The sequence below is a fragment of the Vidua macroura genome, chromosome 12 (assembly GCF_024509145.1).
Source record: "Vidua macroura isolate BioBank_ID:100142 chromosome 12, ASM2450914v1, whole genome shotgun sequence".
NCBI classification, from domain to species: domain Eukaryota; kingdom Metazoa; phylum Chordata; class Aves; order Passeriformes; family Viduidae; genus Vidua; species Vidua macroura.
The window spans coordinates 19,249,526-19,271,696 of NC_071582.1; the positions used below are offsets into that span (position 1 = coordinate 19,249,526).

The following is a 22,171-nucleotide window of genomic DNA, read 5'->3' on the forward strand; positions in this document are numbered from 1 at the left end:
CTATAATTAATGCTTCTAATTTATTTGATTACTGCTTTAAGGCTTGCAAAATAAATTGACTGCAGTGTGTAATGATTTGGTGAACACATGAGCAAATCCAGAATAACAGGACCAAGGTGGCCCTTCAGGGATGTGCTGGCTGTTTTTAAGGTGATCAGTAGTTTTATGTGGCTGTTTTGCATGATAGTGGTAATTAGGCCAATCATACCTTTCATGTTTGTGGGGTTTTTTGTTTCTTTCTCTTTTAATTCTCTTCCTTTCCAGCTTATTTGCCTAAATAACTTCCCAAACTTGTGATGCAGGATATAACCAAAGTTGCAACTTCCTAATGGTTTTTAAAGAGAACTTTATTCATCATTTAACTTGTCTTACTTTGCCAAGTTACTAATAACATTTTTCATTTGCCAAACTAAGGTTCACTGACATCGGTCCGTAATCCTTTATTTTTTTTTTCCTTTTCATTCAGATGCAACCAAGAATGAGTAAGTGTTCCAGACACCGTTTCTAATAAATCACAAATGCATTAATAACCCTGGAATTTGCAAGGCGTGACCTAAGACACCAGCAGCCACTAGATGTAGCAACTGGTGCTTAACACTGGAAATGTCCATTGTTAACACATTCCCAGGAAATATTTTTTAGGCTTATCAGGGGAAAATGTCATACATTTGATAATCGGGTCTTTTTGAATTAACTGATGACCAATTTCTTCTGGGTATTTTAAGTTGTCTGTTCTTTTATGTTCTCAAAAACCACGTAGGATGTTAATTAAAAGGCATTTATTTCTGAAACCAGAAATCAGTGTCTCATAGCTGATTTATTGTGTACTCTACTACAGAAAATACACAAAGTCCTCTAGTCCTTCATCATTTCTAATGCTGCTGTTTGCAGTGAACTTTTGCTTTCTGAACCCTGTTTTAAAGCATCAGAACTATTTCTTTATCACCATTAAGATTGTTTGGTTTCATACCAAAATAACTTTCCTTTCCCTGAAGTTTGAGTGTTCTGCTGTTGTCTGAGTTGCCTAAATTCTTTCCTTCAGGTGGAAAAAAAAATTGCCAAGAAGAAACCACTGGTGGACAAATTAGCCATTAGTCTGTGTTCTAAGTCATGGATGAAGGATTTAACTAAAAATAAATTGACATTTAGGTGGTGATAAGTATAATAAAAGTATTTTCAACTTACATAAAGGAAATTCAAATTTTCATGTTTTTTAAATTTCAAACCTAATTTCTTTAGAAGCAGACTGAGACTATTTTCATGCATTACTTCTGCTGGCTTGCCTTGGATAATTTTAGTGCTTAAGATAAATCCCAGTGTCTAAAAATCCCTACCTGTCTGTCAGCCCATTTCTGTAGATACCAACAGAAGCACCTACATTGTTCGGGGTGCTGAGTATTTTGAATTTGACAGTCATCAGGTCCCATAACCAAGTCTTGGCTTGGAGGGAAAAAAAATTAAGAAAAAGAGGCTTACACAGTTAAGTCAATGATCAAAATATTGATTAGCACAGCTTTGATGTGTTACTGGAATAACTCCAAGGAAGCTGTAGCAGAATGAGGAAAAAGCACAAAGGCAGGCAGTTTGTTCAGAGGTTTGGAGTGGTTCCCATGTTGGGGGTTGTTAGCTGGAGTTTTCAGCTTTGGGAAGAGGTACCCATCATGAGTGGAGGATGGAGGTTTATATAAAGGTATGTAAAATCATGACTGGCGTGGGAACAATTATTCATTATTTTCCTTGTAACTCAAAGAATGGCAGGCATGCAACAAAGCCATCAGGAAGCAGATCTAAAATAAATAAAATTACTTTGCAGTTTTCCAGCCAACGCCTAATTATATTGTGAAATTTGCTGCCACAGGATGTTTTGGATACTGAAAGTATGAATGGGTTCAAAAAGCACTAGACAGATTTACAAAGGGCAAGCTATTCACAGCTATTAAAGACATAGATCTGTGTGCAATCTCTGGGCTAGGAAGGCCCAAAGGCATCAGTGCTGAAAGCTAGAAGGGTTTATTGGGGCAGGATTTCTCAATGTCTGTTGTTCTGCTCTTTTTCTCTTTCTTTCTTCCTTGGGATCCATTGCTGGGTGCATTCAGATACAAGACTTGATTAAGTTTTCTGAGATTATTTTGGGTAGAGGAACCAAACCCCAATTGTTTCTCAAGGTGTTTGATTTTGAGTGGTTTCCTGTTAAGAATGAGCTTGAAAGAGAATTGATTCTTTTGGAAAATCCTTGCCAGGAATGCTGAAGTTTGTATTTGTCCTGGTTTAGGGCAGATTTGGGAGAAAGGACAGCCTAGGACAGTGTGATACCAGTAAAGCTTTTCCTCTGTGGACAGTGGTTAATTCACATTTTCATCCCTTTCTGTTGGAGGAGGGTTTGGCTGCATCCAAAGCCTGAAGGCTTTATCTTTTCATTAGAAGTGAAGAAAAACCCCAATCTTTAACTCTGCCACAGCTATGCTGGAATAACTTGTATAAATCCTCACTCTCTGAGGAAACTTCCTAGTCCTGTTACAGCTGAACTTAGATGTTTCTGTCTCATTGTTTAAAAGAAAAGCAAGACTGAGGGGTTTTTCCCCCAAGGATAGAAAAAAAAATCCACAAATTTAAATGGAGGAGTTCTGCTGTTCTGTAATGCATAAGCATATGTTGCCACCTGGTGGGAATCCTCACATGGATGAAATCACTTTACACTGGCATCAGTAAAATTATGTGCATATAAAAATGTTTTTAGGATTCACCCCTTGGTTTCATTGAGTTCATTAAAAAGGTATTAACTTGTAATTCTCTTGTAATTTTTCCCTTCCCTCTCCCTCTTAGGAAACAGCAAACCCCTGTCATTTTGCAGAGTAAATGATGTCTTAAAATACATTTAAAATGTGATCATTTTATTTTTATGTGTTCCTTTTGTCTTTTCAGGACAGCCCAGAAACTTGCAAGATCTATGCCGAATTAAAATCCGTCAGTGTATAGGCCTTCAAAACCTCAAACTGCTTGATGAGCTACCCATTGCCAAGGTCATGAAAGACTACTTAAAACACAAATTTGATGATATCTGATATCCATGAAGAGAGGAACTGTGAGCAAGTTTAGTTCTATTCCAGATACTGAAGAGGCTTGTTGCCTTGCACAAAGTATATCCTATGCAAATTCTGATTTTTCTGTGAAGTCAGAAGGCAGGTATACACTTCCTTGGGTTTTTTATACCACACGCTAGAAGGTCTTAATTTTTGGTTTCTTGGTCCAAGTTTAAAAGGTCCAAGCTTTCTATACGATATTGCATTTTAAAAATTGCTGTTGGTTTTCTGTTTGTTTTCACATTATGTGTGCAGACTTGCCGTGGAGATGGAAGGCAGCCCCTCGAGGGAAGTGCTTGGTTTGAGTTGGCATGCTGAGCAAGAACAAAAAAGTTTGGAAATCAAGGCACCAATCCTGCAAAAGGATACAGATAGACCTCCAGAGCCCTGTTTGTTAGGACCTCTTGTCTCTGCCAGGTGTTTGTTTTTGCAGGACAGAGGGAAGAGGGGATAATCGATGTGTCCTTGGGTACTGTATGAATATAATTTGAAAATTGAGGGAAAAAAATGCAGTTACCTTGTTCAATTTGAGGGTCTATGGGTCTATACATTGGCGCTTTTTTTTTTTTTTTTTTTTTTTTTTTTTTTTTTTTTTTAATTTTTCTTTTCCTAATTACTGTAGTTGGGATGCCCAGAAAATTCAGGCCCTCTTTCCCAACATTGCCTGTTGAATGGGCTGTTTGTAAGTCTGTTTTTACCAGTGACAGTACACTACAGAGAGGCATAGCCTCTGTATTTTTTACATTAACTTAAGAGGAAACAAATTTAGATTTTTTTGAAGCCAATGTATTCTGTTGCTCATACAGTGCCTCCTGTGCAATAATCTCTCTGATGTGTTTTCCCTTGATGTGTGATTCCCCCACTATTCCTCATTTAGGCTCAGTGCATTATTTGTGAGAGCAGGAGCTGCTGCCTCACTGTAGTGTTGAGAGGACATTACAGAAATGATGCAGCAGTTGCTGTTCATGATTACTCCCTGAATTTCATGAATGTATAACCTGCTTTATTTCACTTTCAGTTGAGATTTTATCTACGGGTTCTCAGCCAAATTGTGTCCAAAAAAAAAAAAAAAAAAAAGGTTAATTGGTTTTAAAAGCAATGTGGGGGGTGGGGTTGTTTTGACTGCTCTGAAATTCAGTTTGTTTCAGGTTAGAGAGCGGGAAGTGCACATAAGCTATTAACTAAGAAGACAAGCCCCACTGACATTGAAAGTTCAAATTTTGCAATTAATCTGAAAGCAGAAACTGAGAGGAGTGCTGAAATCTGGCTACTGAATGTGTCTTTCAAACCAGGTATTAAAAGATTTGTTGCAAAGTTTTATTTCTGATAGTAGGAAAAAATCCATTTCTTGATCAAAAGATTGGGCCAATATGTGCAGTTGTTTTCCTCTCTTTATTTTCAAGGCATTACAGACTCAGCATAAGATTCTTGCCAGTGTTCTCTACTTCTATTTTGGCATCTGCCTGGCTCCAGAAGAGCCCCTCTGATAGTAGGAGTGCTTTTGTACCAATTGCACCAACTGAAGTGGGAGATGAAAGGAATGATGATGGCTTTTAAGTTTCACACTGTCACTTTCAAAATACTTAGTGTTAAAAATAGGAAAATCAAGGTAAGGCAGGTAAACTCATATTATTTAACTCTGCTAGTTCCTTTTAATATTTGATAACCCCGGGCTGCAGCTCCCTGAGAGTGAACCTTATCACTGCTAATGGATGCACAGGAACCATGGCAAGCCAGGAGGATTATCTGTCCCCATTGTGCCTGGCATTGCATCAGGTTTCCAGACAATGAGGGATTTTGGAGATTCATGGCTCAGAGGGTTGGCAATGGGCTGTTGAACCTTTTTATCTCCAGTTTGTACCGGTTCAAGTCCAGCTGCTGGAGCAGTGACCAGAAGTTCACATCTCGGCAGTGTGAGTGAGCAAGTCCAGCCTAACACCCTGCACTGGGTTGTAGAGCTTGTAGGGCTTCCTCCTGGTTGTATCTGTGGAGTAAGAACGGGCTGTGAGCTCGAGTGCGTGGCTCAAATCTCTTGGCCCCTGTGGAGGGACGATCAGCCATTCCAATCTTTGAGCTCTCCAGTGCTGAGACGGGGCAGACTGGCAGGTTTTAACACAAATCTTCCATTTTCTGACATTAAATCAGGAGCTGATTTCTTTAAAAAAAAAACAAACAAAACAGGCTTAGTATTGTTCACTACACTTGTAAGTTGGTCTAAACCAATGTCCTTCCCCACTGAATTTTTACAGTAATATTTTCTAAGGTAATCTAGAGTATATTTTAGTTGCAATCTATATTAAGGCAAATTATTTGTTCTGTCTGTTGCTGTGACTGAAGAAAATTATGAAAGACTTTGTTGGTAACAAGAATGCTATTTAATGAAGAAATGTGTAATTCCATTATTTATTGTTTGAGGTTTGTTTTTTGGTTATTTCTTTTAAGTAACTGACATCTAAAAGGGAACACACATATGTTTCAGGCCAGTAAAAAGCCTTTCTTTTAAATTAATTTTCATCCTCTCCTCTCCCCAGGGTGGAAGGAAGCCCTCACCCTTTTTTGCAATGCTAAGCCATCTTTTGTAGCTGGTTTCTCACCTTAATTCTTGCAAAGCACTGCAGCACATGTGGGTCTGAACCTACTGATAGTCCTGTGCACTATCTCTGGTTATCCATGTACTCAAGTGCAGATAAAGTAGGATTATTCATTGATAATCCTACCCAAATTTCAATGAGGGGGAATTTGGTCTTTTTTTTTTTTTTTTTTTTTTCAATATTGTGCACAAATACTTTGAAGAACAAACTGACCTTTGTTTTTCATTTGGACTAGAATGTGGAAGGAGAAGTGCATAATAGAAACTTGTGATGTAGCCTCGTTCCATTACCTTTAAATTCACGGTTGAACACTTTTAATAAACCTTAAAAAATTGGCAAACACACCAAAGAATCAATATGAGTAAAAGACTCTGATCATTAACAAACTGCAAACCTCATCCTTTAAAACAAAGCAGAAAGTTTTTTGTAAATATTTATGTTTATAAATGTACAGCAGAGTAAGAGTGTTTTTTAGATTATTTAATTACCATATTTCTAAACTATTTACATTATAGACAATACTTGTTAGTTTGAAAAGCTCGAGTGGGTTTGTTTTGTTTTGGGTTTGTTTTCTTTCTTTTTTTTTTTTTTTTTTTTTTTAAATTCACTATCACTCATGCTTGGAATAACTCTGGCTTCCTTGGGATAGCGTGGAAAATTTGGTTTTCTGGCTCTGGTTGGCAATCATAGGAGAACACATCTGGACAAACTCTTCAGCTAAATACCCAGAGGCAAAAGAAAAGATATGGCATCTTTACCAGGATGGGCTGGTTTGGAGGAAAAAACCTGCCCACAAGTGCAGCTTCCATGCAATGCTGTGTTACCAATACCATCATGTATTTTGTTCTTCCTTTGCAATGTAAGTTTTTGCTTTGGGTCAATTTGAATTTAAAAAAAAAAAAAAAAAAAAAAGAAAGAAAAAAAAAAAGAAAAAAGTTAAACCTGGTTAAAACCTATTTTTGGTTTATGTTCTGTTTATTTCTAATGTAATGTTTTAATAACATAATACCACTTTACACATTTTCTCTCCATGTTTGTCTGTCTCTTCTACTCCTGTTCCCTTCTCCGGGGTTCATGATTCTGTAATGCATTTGGGACTCAAAATGCCCCCACAAATGGGAGTTCAGATGTCTCATGAGTTGTAATGGGATTTTTTTACCAGTAAATATGGACAAAACCCTCATAGAATAGTTTGGGGTGGAAGGGACCTTTAAGTTCCACCCCTGCCATGGCAGGGACACCTTCCACTGTCCCAGGGTGCTTCAAGCCCCATCCAGCCTGGCCTTGGGCACTTCCAGGGACCAGGGGCAGCCACAGCTGCTCTGGGCACCCTGTGCTGGGGCCTCCTCACCCTCCCAGTAAAACAAAACTCACTCTAGAGCTGGGCTTTGGAAGGGGGAACAAACTGGTCCTAAACTGTGAGTGGTTGGGTTTTCCCTGCTCTGATTGCAGCGCTGCCCCTTCAGGGTTTTCTGACAGGTTCACCTTTCCTCCTCAAGCTCATGCACTGACCAAGATACAAAAATGACCAAACAGAGGCTGCATTTTAGGGTGTATTTACTACTGATAAAAAAGGGGGGTCTATATGAATATTCCTGACACAGAAATAGAAACTGGAACGTTTGGGTTCAGTCATGAGAAAAATGTACAACCAAAAGTTGCAGTAAGGTTTTGGACTCTAAAAATTTGGAGAGGAAAGAGACTAGATTTCAAGACATTACTGCTAAAGGGTAGTAGAGGAAAAAAAAAAATGCTATTTCCATTGCTCAGTAGCAAACTTCACAAACATCACTGGGAGAACATTCACTGTTCAACCAGCAGTTGTGTTTGGAGCTGCTGCTGGTGGTTTCTACCAGACTGGCCAGGCTTTGGCTGGGCTATACTGAATGCTGTGCTAAAGACTTGGTTCCTGCTTATGTATCATATTTCCTGTTGGAGTGTTCACTTGTGAAGTTTAAAACAATTAATGGCTAATGTTACTACTTGGAAAAACCTGATTTACAAGCTGTTGACAAATGATGTGTTTAGAATATGCAGTCTTTATATATATTGGTAGAAGTGGGTGATAGAGAAGTGTACTTATTTTATATGGCAAAACATGGGGGTTTTTTACCATAGTGAATAATGAAAAATTAGAACCTTTGAAAGAAAAATTATCAGAGCACAGAACAGGCTCTGCTGTGTCTTTTCCCAGACAGGCTGGAGTGAAGCATTTAAAATCTCTTTGCTCAAGTCTCTCCCCTCTGCTAAACCTCAAAGGTTTTATCCTGTTCTTGGAAATTGGAATAGGCTAAAGTTTGCTTTTTCCTTTATCACTGCCACACTGAGTCTCTGCTGTAGGATTCTACTCCTTGACTTATTAGCCAAAGTAAAGCTCAGCATGTGATTTAATCCCAGGGCAATAAGAAACAAAGCAGGTATATGCAGTGCTTTATGAAACCATGCTACCAGGAGTTCTTCAGCCAGTGCATTCCCCAGGGAACCACAATGTGCAGCTGGAACAGCAAAATCTGGGCTCGAAAGCTGTGCTGACTTTTATTGGGAAGTCTCCAGCTGTCTAGTGAAGAAGTCAGAGCTCCAGCTGTTTCCTCCACATCTGGGCTCTCTAGTGCTGCTAGCTGCTGTTTGTGAGGTCCCAGGTAAGTTCTGAATGTTGTCATGTTTGCAAGAAGGATGTGTGACCATCTCCAGAGGTGCTTGTAAAAGGGTCTGGAAGCATTTCTGAGCCTTCTTCAGACTTGCAGGTTTCTCATGTGGTAGAGTTGGTGTACACTTAAAACAAGTGGGTTTGAGAGTGGTGGGTGCTACAGGGTCAGAATTTCCCTCACTTTCGACTTTATCTGCTGCAGTTATTTTACAGACCCCCTCAGCATCCGTTAAATAGTCCTGAAAGGGGTGAGAAAGTTGAATGAAAAGAAGCTTATAGGCAGGTTATCCAAGAGTAAATACTAAAATTTACTAAGTGTAGGTCTGTAAGTAACTGATCTACAGCAAAATCATCTATTCTTTCTTAAAGACAACAAAATTTGATGTAACTCTTCTATTCTGACTTGCAAAAATAGAGTTTATAATAGACTCCAAAGAGATCATCTCCTGTTCTGTCACAAGTTCTACTAAATTCTGTCCTCATTTCTGACTTAGACCATTGTAACTCCACTGAAGGTGGTGGTTACTCAACATTTAATCTGGTGTGAAATAGCAAATAATTGCTTTGGATGATCAGCTTGCACTCCTGCTCCTTGTTTTATGGCCTAATGAGGAGAATATTTTTGGAAGGTATTTGTGAAACGCTTTGTGAAGGAGCACTGGGAGGCATTCTGTAGTTCAAGCCAACTTTATAAGCAACTAGCAGACAATTTTATTTTTCTCCTGAAAACACTGCCTGTTTTGCTAGAGTTACTTAAGCTCTGATATCTCATCTTGAGATGGTGAGATATTTTGGTTTGATGTTCCATTCCAAATCTTGAGAAACAGCAGATTGAAGTAGATCTGCAATGAAATGTAAACTCATTTTATTTTGAAGACTTAATTATTTTTTAAGCCATTAGAGATTAAATTTTATATACATTAGCATAACAGCAGGTTCTTACATTCTTTGCTGAGTGTGTGCCTGCTTGTAGTCTGCATTCACAGTGTGCTTAAAATACAAGGTCACCACCTTTAAGTTTGAATAGCATCTCTGGATGCTGGGTTTGGAACTGTCAGATCTGCCCTTGTCCATGGTAAGTCAAAGGTGATACTGGAAAATGTTATTGTCTATGTCTTGTCCACCTACAAGCCAATACAGGTAGGATTTTTAGGTTCTCATCTGTTCCTACCTGACTATAGCATTTGCATGGAGTAGTAGAAATTTAGATTCAGCTTCATCTAATGCTTGATTTTCACACCTCAGAGTACCCAACTGCAGGATGTGGGTTACTGAGAATGACTTCCAAGCTGTGTCTGTCTCGAGCAGCCCAACTTGAGATCCATCCCCTGGCTCTCTTGGATATTGCTCATCTCATAATGGGTTTTTATATAGCTGTTAGGAAGCAAAACAAAATAATTTTTAGAGAGCAGTCAGTCTGAAAATAAAATGCCCAGGATGTTTGGTAAAGGATGAAGTTTAGATGTGTGTGGGATTGTGTGAGGGAGAGAGCAGAAAATGTGCCTTTTGATCTTAAGAAATGTTTGGTATGTGGGTTGTTGGGCTTAGAAGTTTGAATGTCCTTAATATAAAATAATCTGTGTGAGTATTTGAGTCTGTTCCTTTTCAACTTTGTGTGAGTTATTTAATGTTTAGTGAGCCAGAAAAAAAAAAATCACTGTTTTCTGATGGATCAGGCACCCTCCTGATGAGTGGAAGACTTGAATTAAAAGTTCCCACTCTGAACCAGGCAAAGTAATTAAGGATGGGGATTTGTACTCACATTCCCACCTTTTAGTGCTGTGATTACAGGTTTGTTAAAATTGTGCCACAGAGAGAGAAAATACCAAAACTGTTACACAATCTCCAAGGTTGACCCCGAAAGGTCATTCAAAGCAGGTTCCCGGCTGGATGGAGTCCAGTCCTGATGTCTCCTGCTCTTGTGAACAAATGACTGAAGCTCATGGGGCTTTTTTGTCCCTACTTATCTGTAATCCACCTGAGAAAATTAACCCAGGCCTCTTCTGGTTCCCTGAGCACCTTGCCTTGAGCTCTGGTGTGTTTGTGTTTGGGTGCCACATCTGTGGAGGTGCTCCAAGCCAGTCTGGATGGCTTGGAGCAGCCTGGGGTAGTGGAAGGTGTCCCTGCCCATGGCAGGGGGTGGAATGAGATGAACTCTGAGGTCCCTCCCAACCCAAACCAGTCTGTGATTCTGTGGGCACCCACCTCCTTCCAGCTCTTGTCTTTGTGCTGACTTTTCTCTCCTCCTTCACAACTTGTGCTCCACACCTCACCTGAGGAGGATGGGGAATGAGATATTCCTTGCTCCAGAGGAGACCATCCTAGCAGGTGGACTGAAAGGTGTTTAAGTGAAAAATTCTAATGTGATGTCAGTTTTTGTGATATTGCTCGGGACTTTGCTTTCTTGGCTAAAGACTCAATACTTTTTTCATAAAACCAAAATATCTTACCCTGCATTTCCATTGACTTAAATTCCAGTGTTTCATTCCAGATCACTGATTTATCTTATGTTTTTTTAAGACTCTAACACTTAGCAAAGTTCGTTCACATCAGAACCAATTACTATTTTAATGAATCAAACTGATTAAGGGCACAAAAAAATGTTACAGTGACATATCTGCATTACTAGTACTATATCCTGTAACTCTGCTTTTAATTTGTTCATGTCCAAGTAAATTAAATTAAGGGGCTGTTTTAGGAACCTCATCAGTTGTTTTCAGCCAATAGTAGAAAACACTTTAATGATTCCAAATAAGAGTTCTTTGAAAGGTGTCCAGATAGGGGCAGTTTCAGTCTTATCTGATAAATAGCTTCAGATCATCTTTGCTGCAAATTGAATGTTGTGGTTTGTGTTTTCTTCTTCCCGAGCTTCGGTACACTGATTATTTTTTTCCTCAAGCCATTTTGCCAATATTTTTGAAATCTGCCATTTCAAAGTTCTTCTGCAAAGTTCTTCTTTGCTCAACTTGAATTGCTTTCATGATTCATTGATCTTCCTTCAGTCTTGATAAGAGAAGAACTTGTAATGAGAACAGACTCCTTCTTTTAAAGGGCATTTTTAATGCCCCCTGTATTTTGCCCGGATGTTCAATATTTTATCCAGTATTTTGTTAATTTGTAGTTATCTTGTCAATAAAGTGGCTTTTTACCAGATGCATTGAGCATAACAGTTATTAGTTATATTGGTATACAGCTGAACTTGCTGGCTTTGAGTATTTCCTGTGCTTCATAAATACTTGTATAATCTGTTGTGCAGGCTCAGCTGTTCTTAATTCTAATGTGATTCATATTGTGCTTAGAAATCTGACATTCTTGGCTTGTCAGAAATATTAATATATGTTAGTGCCATATCTATCGAAAATTGACATGTTTTGTGCTGGGCCTTAATTTTCACTTCTTTATATTGCAGCATTCCATATTGAGCAATGCAGCTTTGTTTGCTTTTAAATTTCCCTCTCACCTTCAGCCCTGAGAAACCAGAAATAATTAGATTATATCTTCCTCTTGGCTCGCACAGTTTTCACTTGTAGTGAATTATGCCATGCAAAACTATCCCTCCAGTGAGAATTTGGTTGTCATTGTTAAGAGCTACATCTGGACTGTGTAATACTTCGTGTGTTGCACTACAAAGAGGCTTTGCCCATGGCTCAGTCAGAACTCTACCTCACCAGTGAGTTGGAATAGTTCTTTCCTCTGGCAAAAGTGCCACAATTCACCTCCCCAGGCCTTTCTGCTGTGAATAAGGCTGCTGGACAGACAAAAATGTTGCTCTAAACCTCCAAAACTGAAATGACCCTGACTCTTAACAGCCCAAAGTATTACAGGAGTGTTGACCTCCATGTGGACAAGTCCTGTTTCTTCAGTGGGCGATGGAAGTTCAGACTTCCACCTACTTGAGCCAAATACTTTATCCTGGTAGCTGGATGAAAGTTCAGCTTCAGGAAAGAAGTTTGAATGCACCTTTAAGGTCTGTATGATGGTGAATGAAAAGCCTTTTCTCTTCAGCCCCTTCTGTGTTTAATTACCCAACCGCAGAGGAGCTGAAGCTTTTGTTTCCAGGTTGAGTCCTGATTTCAGCTGGGAAGTAATGAATGTTGCTGTCTCTCTGTACAGTCTTTCATCTTGCTGATGATATCATTTTCTTGTATAATCATGGGGGTAGTAAATGATTCCTATTCAGACTTCCTCTTTAAAATCAGACTTAGAGATTCCCTCGCTCCCCACACTGGTTTTGCTGCTGTCCCCTCTTATGCCATGCTTTTTACTGGAACAGACGCACCAGGTCTTCCCTGAGGCTGTTTTGATTCTGATAAGGCACTCTAGACCCTTCTCTGCAGGATTCTCTTGGTTGTGAAGTAACAAGCAGTGCCACTTGGTTGCCCAGAGAGGAGCACAAAAAATGTGTGGACTTTGATTTGGGGTGTTTGCTTGGGTTCTTGTTCTCCCCTTATCTTCAGGGTCAAGAGACCATCAAGTGCTCCAAGCAGAAGTGCCCCTGTTGGCAGAAACCTTGGTGGTTGCTCTAATTGCATTAAATTCTTCCTTGCATCAGAGTCATACTTAGAGATGGTGCTGGAGGAAACACTCTTGTTGAAACAAATCTGGACTGATACTGAATTGAGGTAGCAATGGGGTACTGTTGTTTTCTGTCAGAGGAAAATGCACAGCTTCAAGCCTCATGTCTCTTAGAGTTTCCTATCCTCATCCATGTCCTCTCCCATCTCCTTTTCCCAAAACTATTACAGAATCAGCAAAGTCGACTATTCTGCATCAAAAAAAAAAAAAAAAAATCTACTTGGAATTTAAACCTTCACTGCCTGTTTTTTGTATTATTAAGAAACTTTGGGCTTTTATTGTAGTGTGTAAATGAAGTCTGGCTCCACAGCTGGCTGTCCCTGTTGGGGTGGTGGCATCTGTTCCCAAGGCAGGAGATGAGCTGACACTCGGTGAAGTTCCCTTGACTCATCTGCCTTACCAGAACATACCCCAGCATGGATATGTAATGGGTTTTGAGTAGGATTTATTCTCAGAGTAGCTACTCACAGCTGCCTCTTATTCCTGCCACGCACAGATGTGAGGTTACAGTAGGGTTCTTCCCCGAAATGATGGATTGTCACTGAGACCTTGACTTCTGCTCCCACGGAGGTTCATGGCCATAAAAACCACTTTATTCAAGAGTAGTGGCTGTAACAAATAAGCTAAACCATTGCTTTTTCACTTTTACTGATTTCACTCGTCTGCTGTATGATAGGAGTTCATACAGAGAATTAGATTTCAGTGACTTTGTTTAAACCTCCTTATCCTTGTCTAATTAAACTGAATGCCTTAAAGATGATTCATACCACTTGACACCCTTGTATCTAAATGCTCTTTCTTTTAGATAGAAAGTGAAGGAAATGTGCAGACTAGAAATTTAAATGGGTCTTCTTTTCAGTTACTGGAAAAAGGGGGGCTTTGGGGTTTAGGTATTTGCTTCAGCTTTCACTAGAAAGCGTTGTGCTTTTCCGAGATCTGGTGTAATGATAGCCAGCTCCCATAAACACAGTTTCCCATAAAATGTTTCTTAAAGGGAAGAGTTCAAAAGCTGTGACCATAACCCCTATTTCAGCAAAGAGCAGCTTCACCACCTGTTGCAGAGGGGCACCAACATGTTCTGGAGGTTGTGGCTTCACCCTTTGCTGTGACCACATTTTGGCATGTTGGTAGGACCCAGGGCTAGGTACAACCTTCCCCCAATTCTGCCCACCTCCCCATGCTTCCAGCTTTCTGCTCTTGGCAATTATGGTGTATCCCAGTGAAGAAGTTTGTAGGAAAGGGGAGCAGGACTGTTGGATGCCCCCACCACAGGACAGCTCTGGCCTTGTGACAGATTTTTTCGGATTTTGTCAGCTCAGTCAACAAGGATGTACTGAAATGAAAGTTTTCTGAACTGTAATGAATGCTTCTTGCTAAGCTACCAGGAATGGCTTGGTTTTGCACAACATTTTGTGTACTGTGCCTTCCAGAAGGCGTGGTGTGAGTAACAAAGGCAGGGTTGAAAGATGCCATGGGTTCCCTTCCTCCTCATGGCAGGACTTAATGATATAAAGAGCACAGTATTTCATTGATGTTTGTTGCCATTTCTGCTTGTGGGCTTTTCACAATACTGTGGTCAGGAAGATGACAAGATAAAGGATGACTAGTGTAGATCTGCTCCCTCTTGTAAAATAGGAATAATTCCCTTTTTTGATTATATTTCCTCTCCCCTCCCTTGGAAAAGATGACTCAGAAATCCATGACAAAGGAAATAAGTTCATTTGAATTTCTATGGAACCTCGAAAAGCCGCTTTTATAAAGTCCTGTTAGGAGGCTTTCAGCAATGGCCTTTGACAAGAGCAGGATGCAAAACCAAAACTCATGGTCCAAATCCTCCGGTGTCAGTGGGTTGCCCTTGGCTCTTGCTCAGTATTGCAGATGGAAAATGAGACCATTACTCATTCTTGGGGGTTTGCTGTGGGATCCAAGTCTTCAATAGCCATAATAGTAGAAATCTCTACCATACAAGGAAAAAATACTGTTAGCTAATCTCAAAAAAAGCCAGCACAGATCCACTTTTTTCCTATTTGGAGGTGAGAGAAGAAGGAACTGGCTGAATGCAATGACTTATTTCCCTGTGCCTTTACAAAATTTCTAATGTTCTTCTAAGTAAGAATTTGTATTCAGCCTTCAGTTTTGGCAGTGTGTTCAATGATGATCGTAGGCATTCAGAAGAAAGACTTCTTTTCTTTGAAACAGAAGTCTCCAGGAGATACAGAGATGAGAACATGCCTGTTCCCAGTCCTGTGTTTCAGGAGCAAAATGGTCATTCTCTGTTCTTAGCATGATGTGAAAACATGCAGGGTGCTGCAAACAAGAGCAGCAGTTTTATCGCTACATTATGGATGTAGAATAGGTGCATCTGCGTGAATAAACTGACATTGCATCAATGGGCTCTTCGTGCCAAAAGAAACTCTGGTTGCCCTTGTCAAAAGTTAATGTTTGAGTTGCCATCAGATTTGCAAGTGCTGTTCTGAATTCAGTTATTCAAACTTTGATCTCTATAATTCGTTCTGCTCAACTGTTGCTGATACCAACAGTTTTTTCTGGTTAATACAACTTAGAAAAATGTGGCAAATCTTAATTTTTTCCTTTTGGATTGATTGTCTTGAAACACAAGTTCTAAAGAGCAGCCTAATGTGTCTTTAAAAGATGTCCACCTGCTTCTGGGTGTGAATATGGAGGTGTTGGACCCAATGTTTGACAGCAGGGCAATCTCTGAAGTTTGGAGAAATCTCTTAGAGTTCAGGCTGTCAAGTTATTTCAGTAAATCAAGTTTCTCTACAATGAATTAACTGTATGTTTTTAAAAGCCATTTTTAGAGCCATATTTAGAGAAAAAATATAATGTATGATAGATCTGGTTCTATGTTTCTTTTATTTAAACCATTCTCAAAATAACAGGTGGCAATAAGAAGGCAAATAATGGAAATTATGTGAGGCCGTGCCTTGAGAAATACTTTTTTCTTACATCAACTTTTATTTCTCCAGGGTTAAAATCTGACAAGTGACTTCTGCACTTTTTTCCTAATTTTATAGCAGTCTGCATCCATGAAACTCAGCACTCAGTCTCTGTAACTTGTTTGTCTGGCCCAAACCCTGACATTTGTACTATTGAAAATACTTTAATTTCATTAAAAATACAAGGAGCAGGGGAGACCTGGCAGATAATCCTTGGACAGGGTCACTTCTGGTATTTTTTGAGCGAGTTGTTTTTGCTGAATAGCCCGCAGAGCCTGTCGGAGGCCTGGGAATCGGCGCTGGATCGCTGCTGGCAGCCGCTCCCGGCGTCCTCGCCCAGGCAGGGGACAGGGCACGGTGTCACTTGGCCCTGCCACGGCTGCTCCTTTCTCATGGCTCCCCACGAAAGCTGACCCCGAGTTCTCCAGACTAAACATCCGAGATGTGTAATGGCCGTTTTAGGGTCAGGAAGGACAAGAAGCCAACGGGCTCAGCCTGGGAGTATTTCTCTGTATCTTCCTGGTTTGTGCTGGAAGTGTGCATGTCTGGTGGAGTCCTTAAAGATGCATAATCTCTATAATGAAGCCTGCTCTTAATTAGCAGTTTGTTTTAATATGAACATTTGCATTTTGAATTCTGCCTTCCAGCTCGTGTAACTCAGGGCTGTGTGTTTGCAGCAGTTGCCTGAATACTGAGGGTTTCCCCTCAAACCACCATTCCTTATTGAGGGTTTCTAACACTTTTTGGAATATAAGCACAGTGGTTAATGGATTGTTCTCTGCTTGAGTTCACTTCAGGCAGTTATTTGCATGCACTCTTTTTTGTAATAACAGAATTAGAGGGTGTGTTAAAAAGACTTACAAGCAGCAGATGAAGCAATAAACAAGCAAAGAGCATTTGTATGCAAAGGCTCCAAGTGCTTTGTCAAGTTCTGGGATCTGTTAGCCACCTCCATGCTTCCAAAACTTCATTCCCATCAGCTCTTTGTGCTGAGGTTTCATGCCAAAGCCTGGTGAAGTCAGTGGGGCTTCCCACCACCACTGGTGGGCTTTGGACTTGGGTCTGAGAGAGGAAAGATGCAAATTGTTACCAGCCACTCTGATTTTGCCAGGAGCTTCCCTGTATTAGGAAGGATTTTCCTGTGCTGGGAATAAAACCAACTCACAAAAAGAATGGTCCAGCTTTGGAAATTTCTGTTACCACTTGTATTGGCCACTGGCTTGATCTGGTGACCTTGAGAGCTGAAAGCATTGAGCCTGTTCTGCCTGCACAAGAGAGCCAGCAGCCCCTTGAGCTGGAACTGGGAGAGATGAGCAGTTTTTGTAGCTTCTGGCAAAAAAAGAGGACAGGAAGCCTGTTGACCAATGTGTCAGAGCTCAGTTTCGTTGCGTACAGCGTATGAGTCTGTTTGTAAATTTATCCCTGAGGTTTTCAGAGTAGGTGATTTCCATCCTTCTCCTCCATCCCTTGTGCCTGCAGTGTCTGGTGTAAGCTATGAGAGCCCTGAGAAATCCCTCTGTTCCTCAGCTGAGACAAGCTGGAGCACTTCCAAACTCCATCCCGCCAGTGCAGTTATCTTTTTATTACCAGGAATTGCAAGGTGCTGTAGTGCTGCTGGGAATGAGTGAAATCTGTGCTGGTTTTATATGGCTTTTGAGTCGTTCCAGTGACTCTAATAAGCTGCTTTGCATTATAGGACAGGCAGATCAGTATCTCAGGAGACCTCCTAAGTTTGGCTCTTTTTCCTTGGGCTTGATAAGCAGGAAGGATAGTCCCTAATGGGAGGAGAGGGAAGGAAGGAACAAGGAGACATGTGGCATGTGCAACCTGGAAAACTTGTCTCTGAGCTTGACTTGACTCCATCCAGGGAAGGAAGCTGATGCTAATGGCTCTGCATGAGATAACAAATTATCCTGGAGCATGTGTTTTCTGTATTCATTACAATATATCTTGAGGGGTGGAGGAACAGGATGTATAGTGTGTGCTTATTTCTGGAGCCTCAGGAGAGCTACCCAGATGTTGAAAAGAAATAAGGAAGAGTTGGAGATAAAGGAGAAAGACCTCCAGGGTGGGACTGCAAAAGCTAATCCAGAATAGGAGTCATTGTGTTTTGCTCACAGTCACACCAGCTGGCTTCAAGTGGCAGGGAGCTTTCCAGAGAAGCTGTGGACAGTAGGAGGATAAATAAGGAATTTGGTCCAAAAGAGTGAAATAAAAAAAAAAAAAAAAAAACCTGAGGTCTGCAATACACACAGAAATAATTATTTAGGCAAGCTGTCCTGAAGAACAGCTGCTGGGTAGCTTGTCCTAATGCAAGCCTTAGGTGTAGTTGGAAATATGGTGATGCTCTGTTTATTGATAGTTGTTGTGCAGTTGTCTTCTACAGGATTTTTAAGGAAGCACACTGGTAATCCCATTACCACGTGTGTTGGAGCTGGTTCCCTCTGTGCTTGCCTGTCAGGGATTGCAGCAATGACTGATGGAACTCATTGCACTTGATCACTGTGTGCTTGCACTGTATGTTTTTCAAATTAATTATCCCATTCTGGTCCTTCCCCAGGGCTTTCCTGAGATTTTCCTTCTGTCCTGTGTAGGGTCTCTGCAAGGACAGCAGTAGGGTTGGTGCAACAGCCCCACTGACCTAGTGTGGTTGCCAGGTGATGCTTCCTTTTGGTGTTACTTTTCTAGTGATATTTTGTTGTATTTTAATTTAATCTCTGCTAAAACCACAGTTCAGGATCTCTTCTGTTGTCTGAGCATGTCATGCTTTCTTGTCCTAATCAAAAGGTGCCTATTTCTCTCCACACATTACTGTAAAGAAAAAACCCTACAAATTAAAAAAAACAAAATTCCAGACTTCCCCACTATTCCCTGTCATTTTGTATATTTGCAAGAATCCAGATGCTGCTGCTATTACTAGGTAAGGAAAGCCCAGAACATCTGGTTTCCTTGTGAGTAATATTGTGATTTAGTTGTCCTGAATTCCGTGAGTAAACTCTAGTCACTTAGTTATTCCCAAAAAAACATAACCTTGTGAGATAAGGAGTTAGCACCCAATTTCCTGCTGTCGCTGGCCTGTTCCCACGTTCTTGCCTTTCTCTGGATTTTCAGAAGTGAGTTGTGCCTTATAAAGCCCTTCTTGACACAAACTTCTTGGATGCATCAATCAATCAAGGAGACTGGGGAGACCACAACCTTTCCAGAGTACCAAAGAAGGTCAGTTCTCACTCTTCCTCTGTTTCAGGGAAAACAAAGATAATCTACAGGGGTACATTTTGATGGCTTCAGCAAAATACTTGAAAATGGCAGAATTTTATCCAAACTGTTGTAACTTCTTGCATCTGTTGGAGTGAAGTGGGTGGATGAGGAGAGTAAATCAGCAGAGAGCTGTGAAGGCCAGGATGATGGGCAGTGCAGTGCAGCTGACAGATAATGGGATGACATCATCCATTTCCTGGAAAATGAGACATTTCTGGCCAAATTATTCCAGACCCCGAGTGCTTAAGTGAGCTGGAGAATTCCTGGAATATTTTAAGCAGATATTTCAGTAGTCTAGGTGTAATGTGATTAAGGATGAGTAACAGCAAGATATGAGTCAAGATGAGGATTTCTGGTAACTCCTCTGTAGGCCAGTGAGAATCACAGGCAAGGAGAGAGAGAGAAGTAGAGAGAGATGGCCAAGATGTGGGAAAAATTTAAGTAATTTAACCTTTTCCAGTTGAGAGTGGAGAGCTCTAAATAAGACTTTTTCCTATGGGAAATTCCTATAGAACTTCTATAGGAATACTCATGAATTGGAAGTACTGAAACACCCAAAAATTCCATGAGGGAGGCAAAGATTAGGGAACAGCAAAGAGCTTCCATGGTTTGGAAGAAGACTGCACTGCTGAGATTTTGGAAAGGGCAATTCTTGCGTTTTGCACTGTGGGGAAGATTATTTCTGGTTACTAATTTCAGTTACCTTGTGTGGATTTGATGTTTATGTCCAGTTGTAACACAAGGACAGAGACCTTAGAGACAAGGCTCAGCCTCAATGCTGGAAGGTTGAGTATTGCAGACAGCTCAAGACCAAGAGGGATTTTCCTTGCCAGTTGTTTGATTCCAAACTTAAAATGAAGCAAATACTGGACAAGGAATTTGTACAAGTAGTTCCTTGGTGATGAATATAAGGAAGATGCAGCACAAGGTTTGGTACCTCAGGGTGTGAGGATGGAGGAACTGCTCCAGCACAGAGATAAGAATGCTCGTGAGCAGACACACCTAGATCACTCTTGCTGAAGCAGGTCCTCCCAGAAGGGCAAGCTGGTTTGAGTTCCTCTGCTAAAGAAACCAAGAAAAACTTAGAATTAATTACAGAGACAAAAAGAACACACAATGTCAACATAAATAAACCTCTGTAACACATTCCATAACTTTCCATCAAAATCTTGAGACCCATAAATATAAGCCAGGGCTGTACATCCCTCATCCAGCTGCTGAAATCCAGGTGCTGGTATGTTAAGACAGGACCTGCCTGTCTGGGCTGCTCACAGGTAATTGTGCTTGGGAGGCTCTTTAAAAGACAAAAAATGCTCCCACCCACCCTGTGATGTGTGTCACGCTCACAGCACTCTGTGCTCAGCATGTCTGGCAAATGGGAGCTTGTCCTTTCTCATTCTTCTAAGATCAGTTGGTCAACAGTGTCTAATTATCTCGGTTGTGAGTGTCTAATTGTCTTGATATTTATTGACTGTTTCGACTTGGTGTTTACAGGCTGTGTCCTAGGAGGAGACATGGAGTGTGGCTGGTTGGGGGTCAGGGAGGGCAGAGAGATGGTTGGGACTGAGTACAAGCCATATTCTGGTTTTTGGGAAATTAATACCTTTGTGAAAGTGAAGCCCTGTGATACATGTTGAGTGTCTTCTAAATGTCAAGGGAAATCCGTCCCAAAGGATGGGGAACTGCCCATCTCCACAGGAGAATTCCAGTGGAGTATTTGGTAACAAGATCCCAGCTTGGCTGGGGATGGCAGCTATGTGCAACACGCTCTGCTTCTGGTTTTTAATGGAATTTTCTGGGTTCTGCAGGTGTGAATAAAGCGTATCCTTCTAAAGTGTTCAAAGCTTCATCTCAAACCAGCAGCTCTTTGTCAGTCTGAGCAGTTGCCTGGCAGATGGAACCTCGTGGCCCCCTCCAACCTCCTGTGCGTCATCTTCATTATCACTAAATTAGCTGTGTTGTCATGTGGGATCTTAGGAAATGTGGTTTTCTTTTCCTTGAATCCAGAAATATTAAATGACATGATGTTCTTGTTACACAAGGTGGAGGCAGGAATGGAGGAGGAGCAGAGCAGCACTCTGAGAAGGAGTAAGGAGCTGTGGCCAAAGCTTTGAGGAAAGTCAAGGTAAATAATGCTTCTGTTGCCCTAGGAAAACTAACAGGTAGGAAACAAGACCTGGAACCATACACTGAATATATAAATATGTGGAGTTCTGTACACAGCACTTAAATTCCAGGAGAACACCTTGGGAAATGTCTGTGTTGCTTTCTGAAATACTATTAAGTAGAAAGCCAAGAGCCAGACCACCTGATTAGGGGGCTAATAGTTTTTGCAATAGAGTTGTTTTGAATTCCTACACATTATTGAAAGGAACAAAAGAAGATGTTTTGCATGGGTTAGTCTGTGCGGAATTCAGACCGTGCAAATGCAAGCAAGTAGCAAAATACTGGTGAAAAAGCCCTGCCATGCACGTGCTCCTTGATCTTTTAAGTTGGTTAATAAACAAAAGCAGGTCTAGAAGAGGCAGCAAAGCCTTTTGCACTGAGCAGGACAACACAGAGACTGAATTTCCCCGGAATCTGGAAAAAATGACAGTAGTTTGTGTGTTTTCCCATTGGAAGGGAGGAGGGGGTGGCTGTGGGAGTCCCAAGTACCATCTGCAGTGGGTTGGGATCAAGCACAGGGAACAAGGACATCCTGTTCTCTTCCTCAGTTTGTGTTTTACAATCATAGTAGACATCTCACTTTGACAGTAGTTGCTTAAAGGAATTTAAGATGAGGGCACGCATCAGCATATCTGATCCCTCCTGGTGGCTGCTGCTGGTTTGTTGCATCTCCATCCCACAGCCCTCTCTGCAGCATCTGCCATTGCTTCCTCTGCTCTTTGCAGATCTCTCATAGTCTGGGATCTGAAACATCCCAGACAATCAGTTTCACTATGACATTACTATTGTGCAAGAAACACACTTTCCTTTTCTGACTGATAATTTTATTAGTTTTACCATAATTTGTTGATGTAACAAGAAAGGAGTGAATTGTCTTTTCAGCTTTTCCATTCA

General features: G+C 40.7%; 1 protein-coding gene across 15 annotated transcripts in view; it reads left to right on the plus strand.

The window, feature by feature from the left end:
* The window catches only part of ASB7 (ankyrin repeat and SOCS box containing 7), a 69,187-nt gene that overhangs the window by 23,029 nt on the left and 23,987 nt on the right, over positions 1–22,171 (plus strand). For 7 of the 15 annotated variants that reach the window (XR_008439059.1, XR_008439062.1, XR_008439058.1 and 4 more), the window contains exons 6-9: positions 2,923–3,497; positions 4,229–4,372; positions 18,965–19,069; positions 21,154–21,236. Coding sequence is in view for 4 of the 15 variants with exons in the window: in XM_053988669.1 (XP_053844644.1) it covers positions 2,923–3,062 (140 nt within the window). In the remaining 11 variants the exon portion in view is untranslated. The other 8 variants (XR_008439057.1, XR_008439056.1, XR_008439065.1 and 5 more) reach the window with 8 other exon arrangements.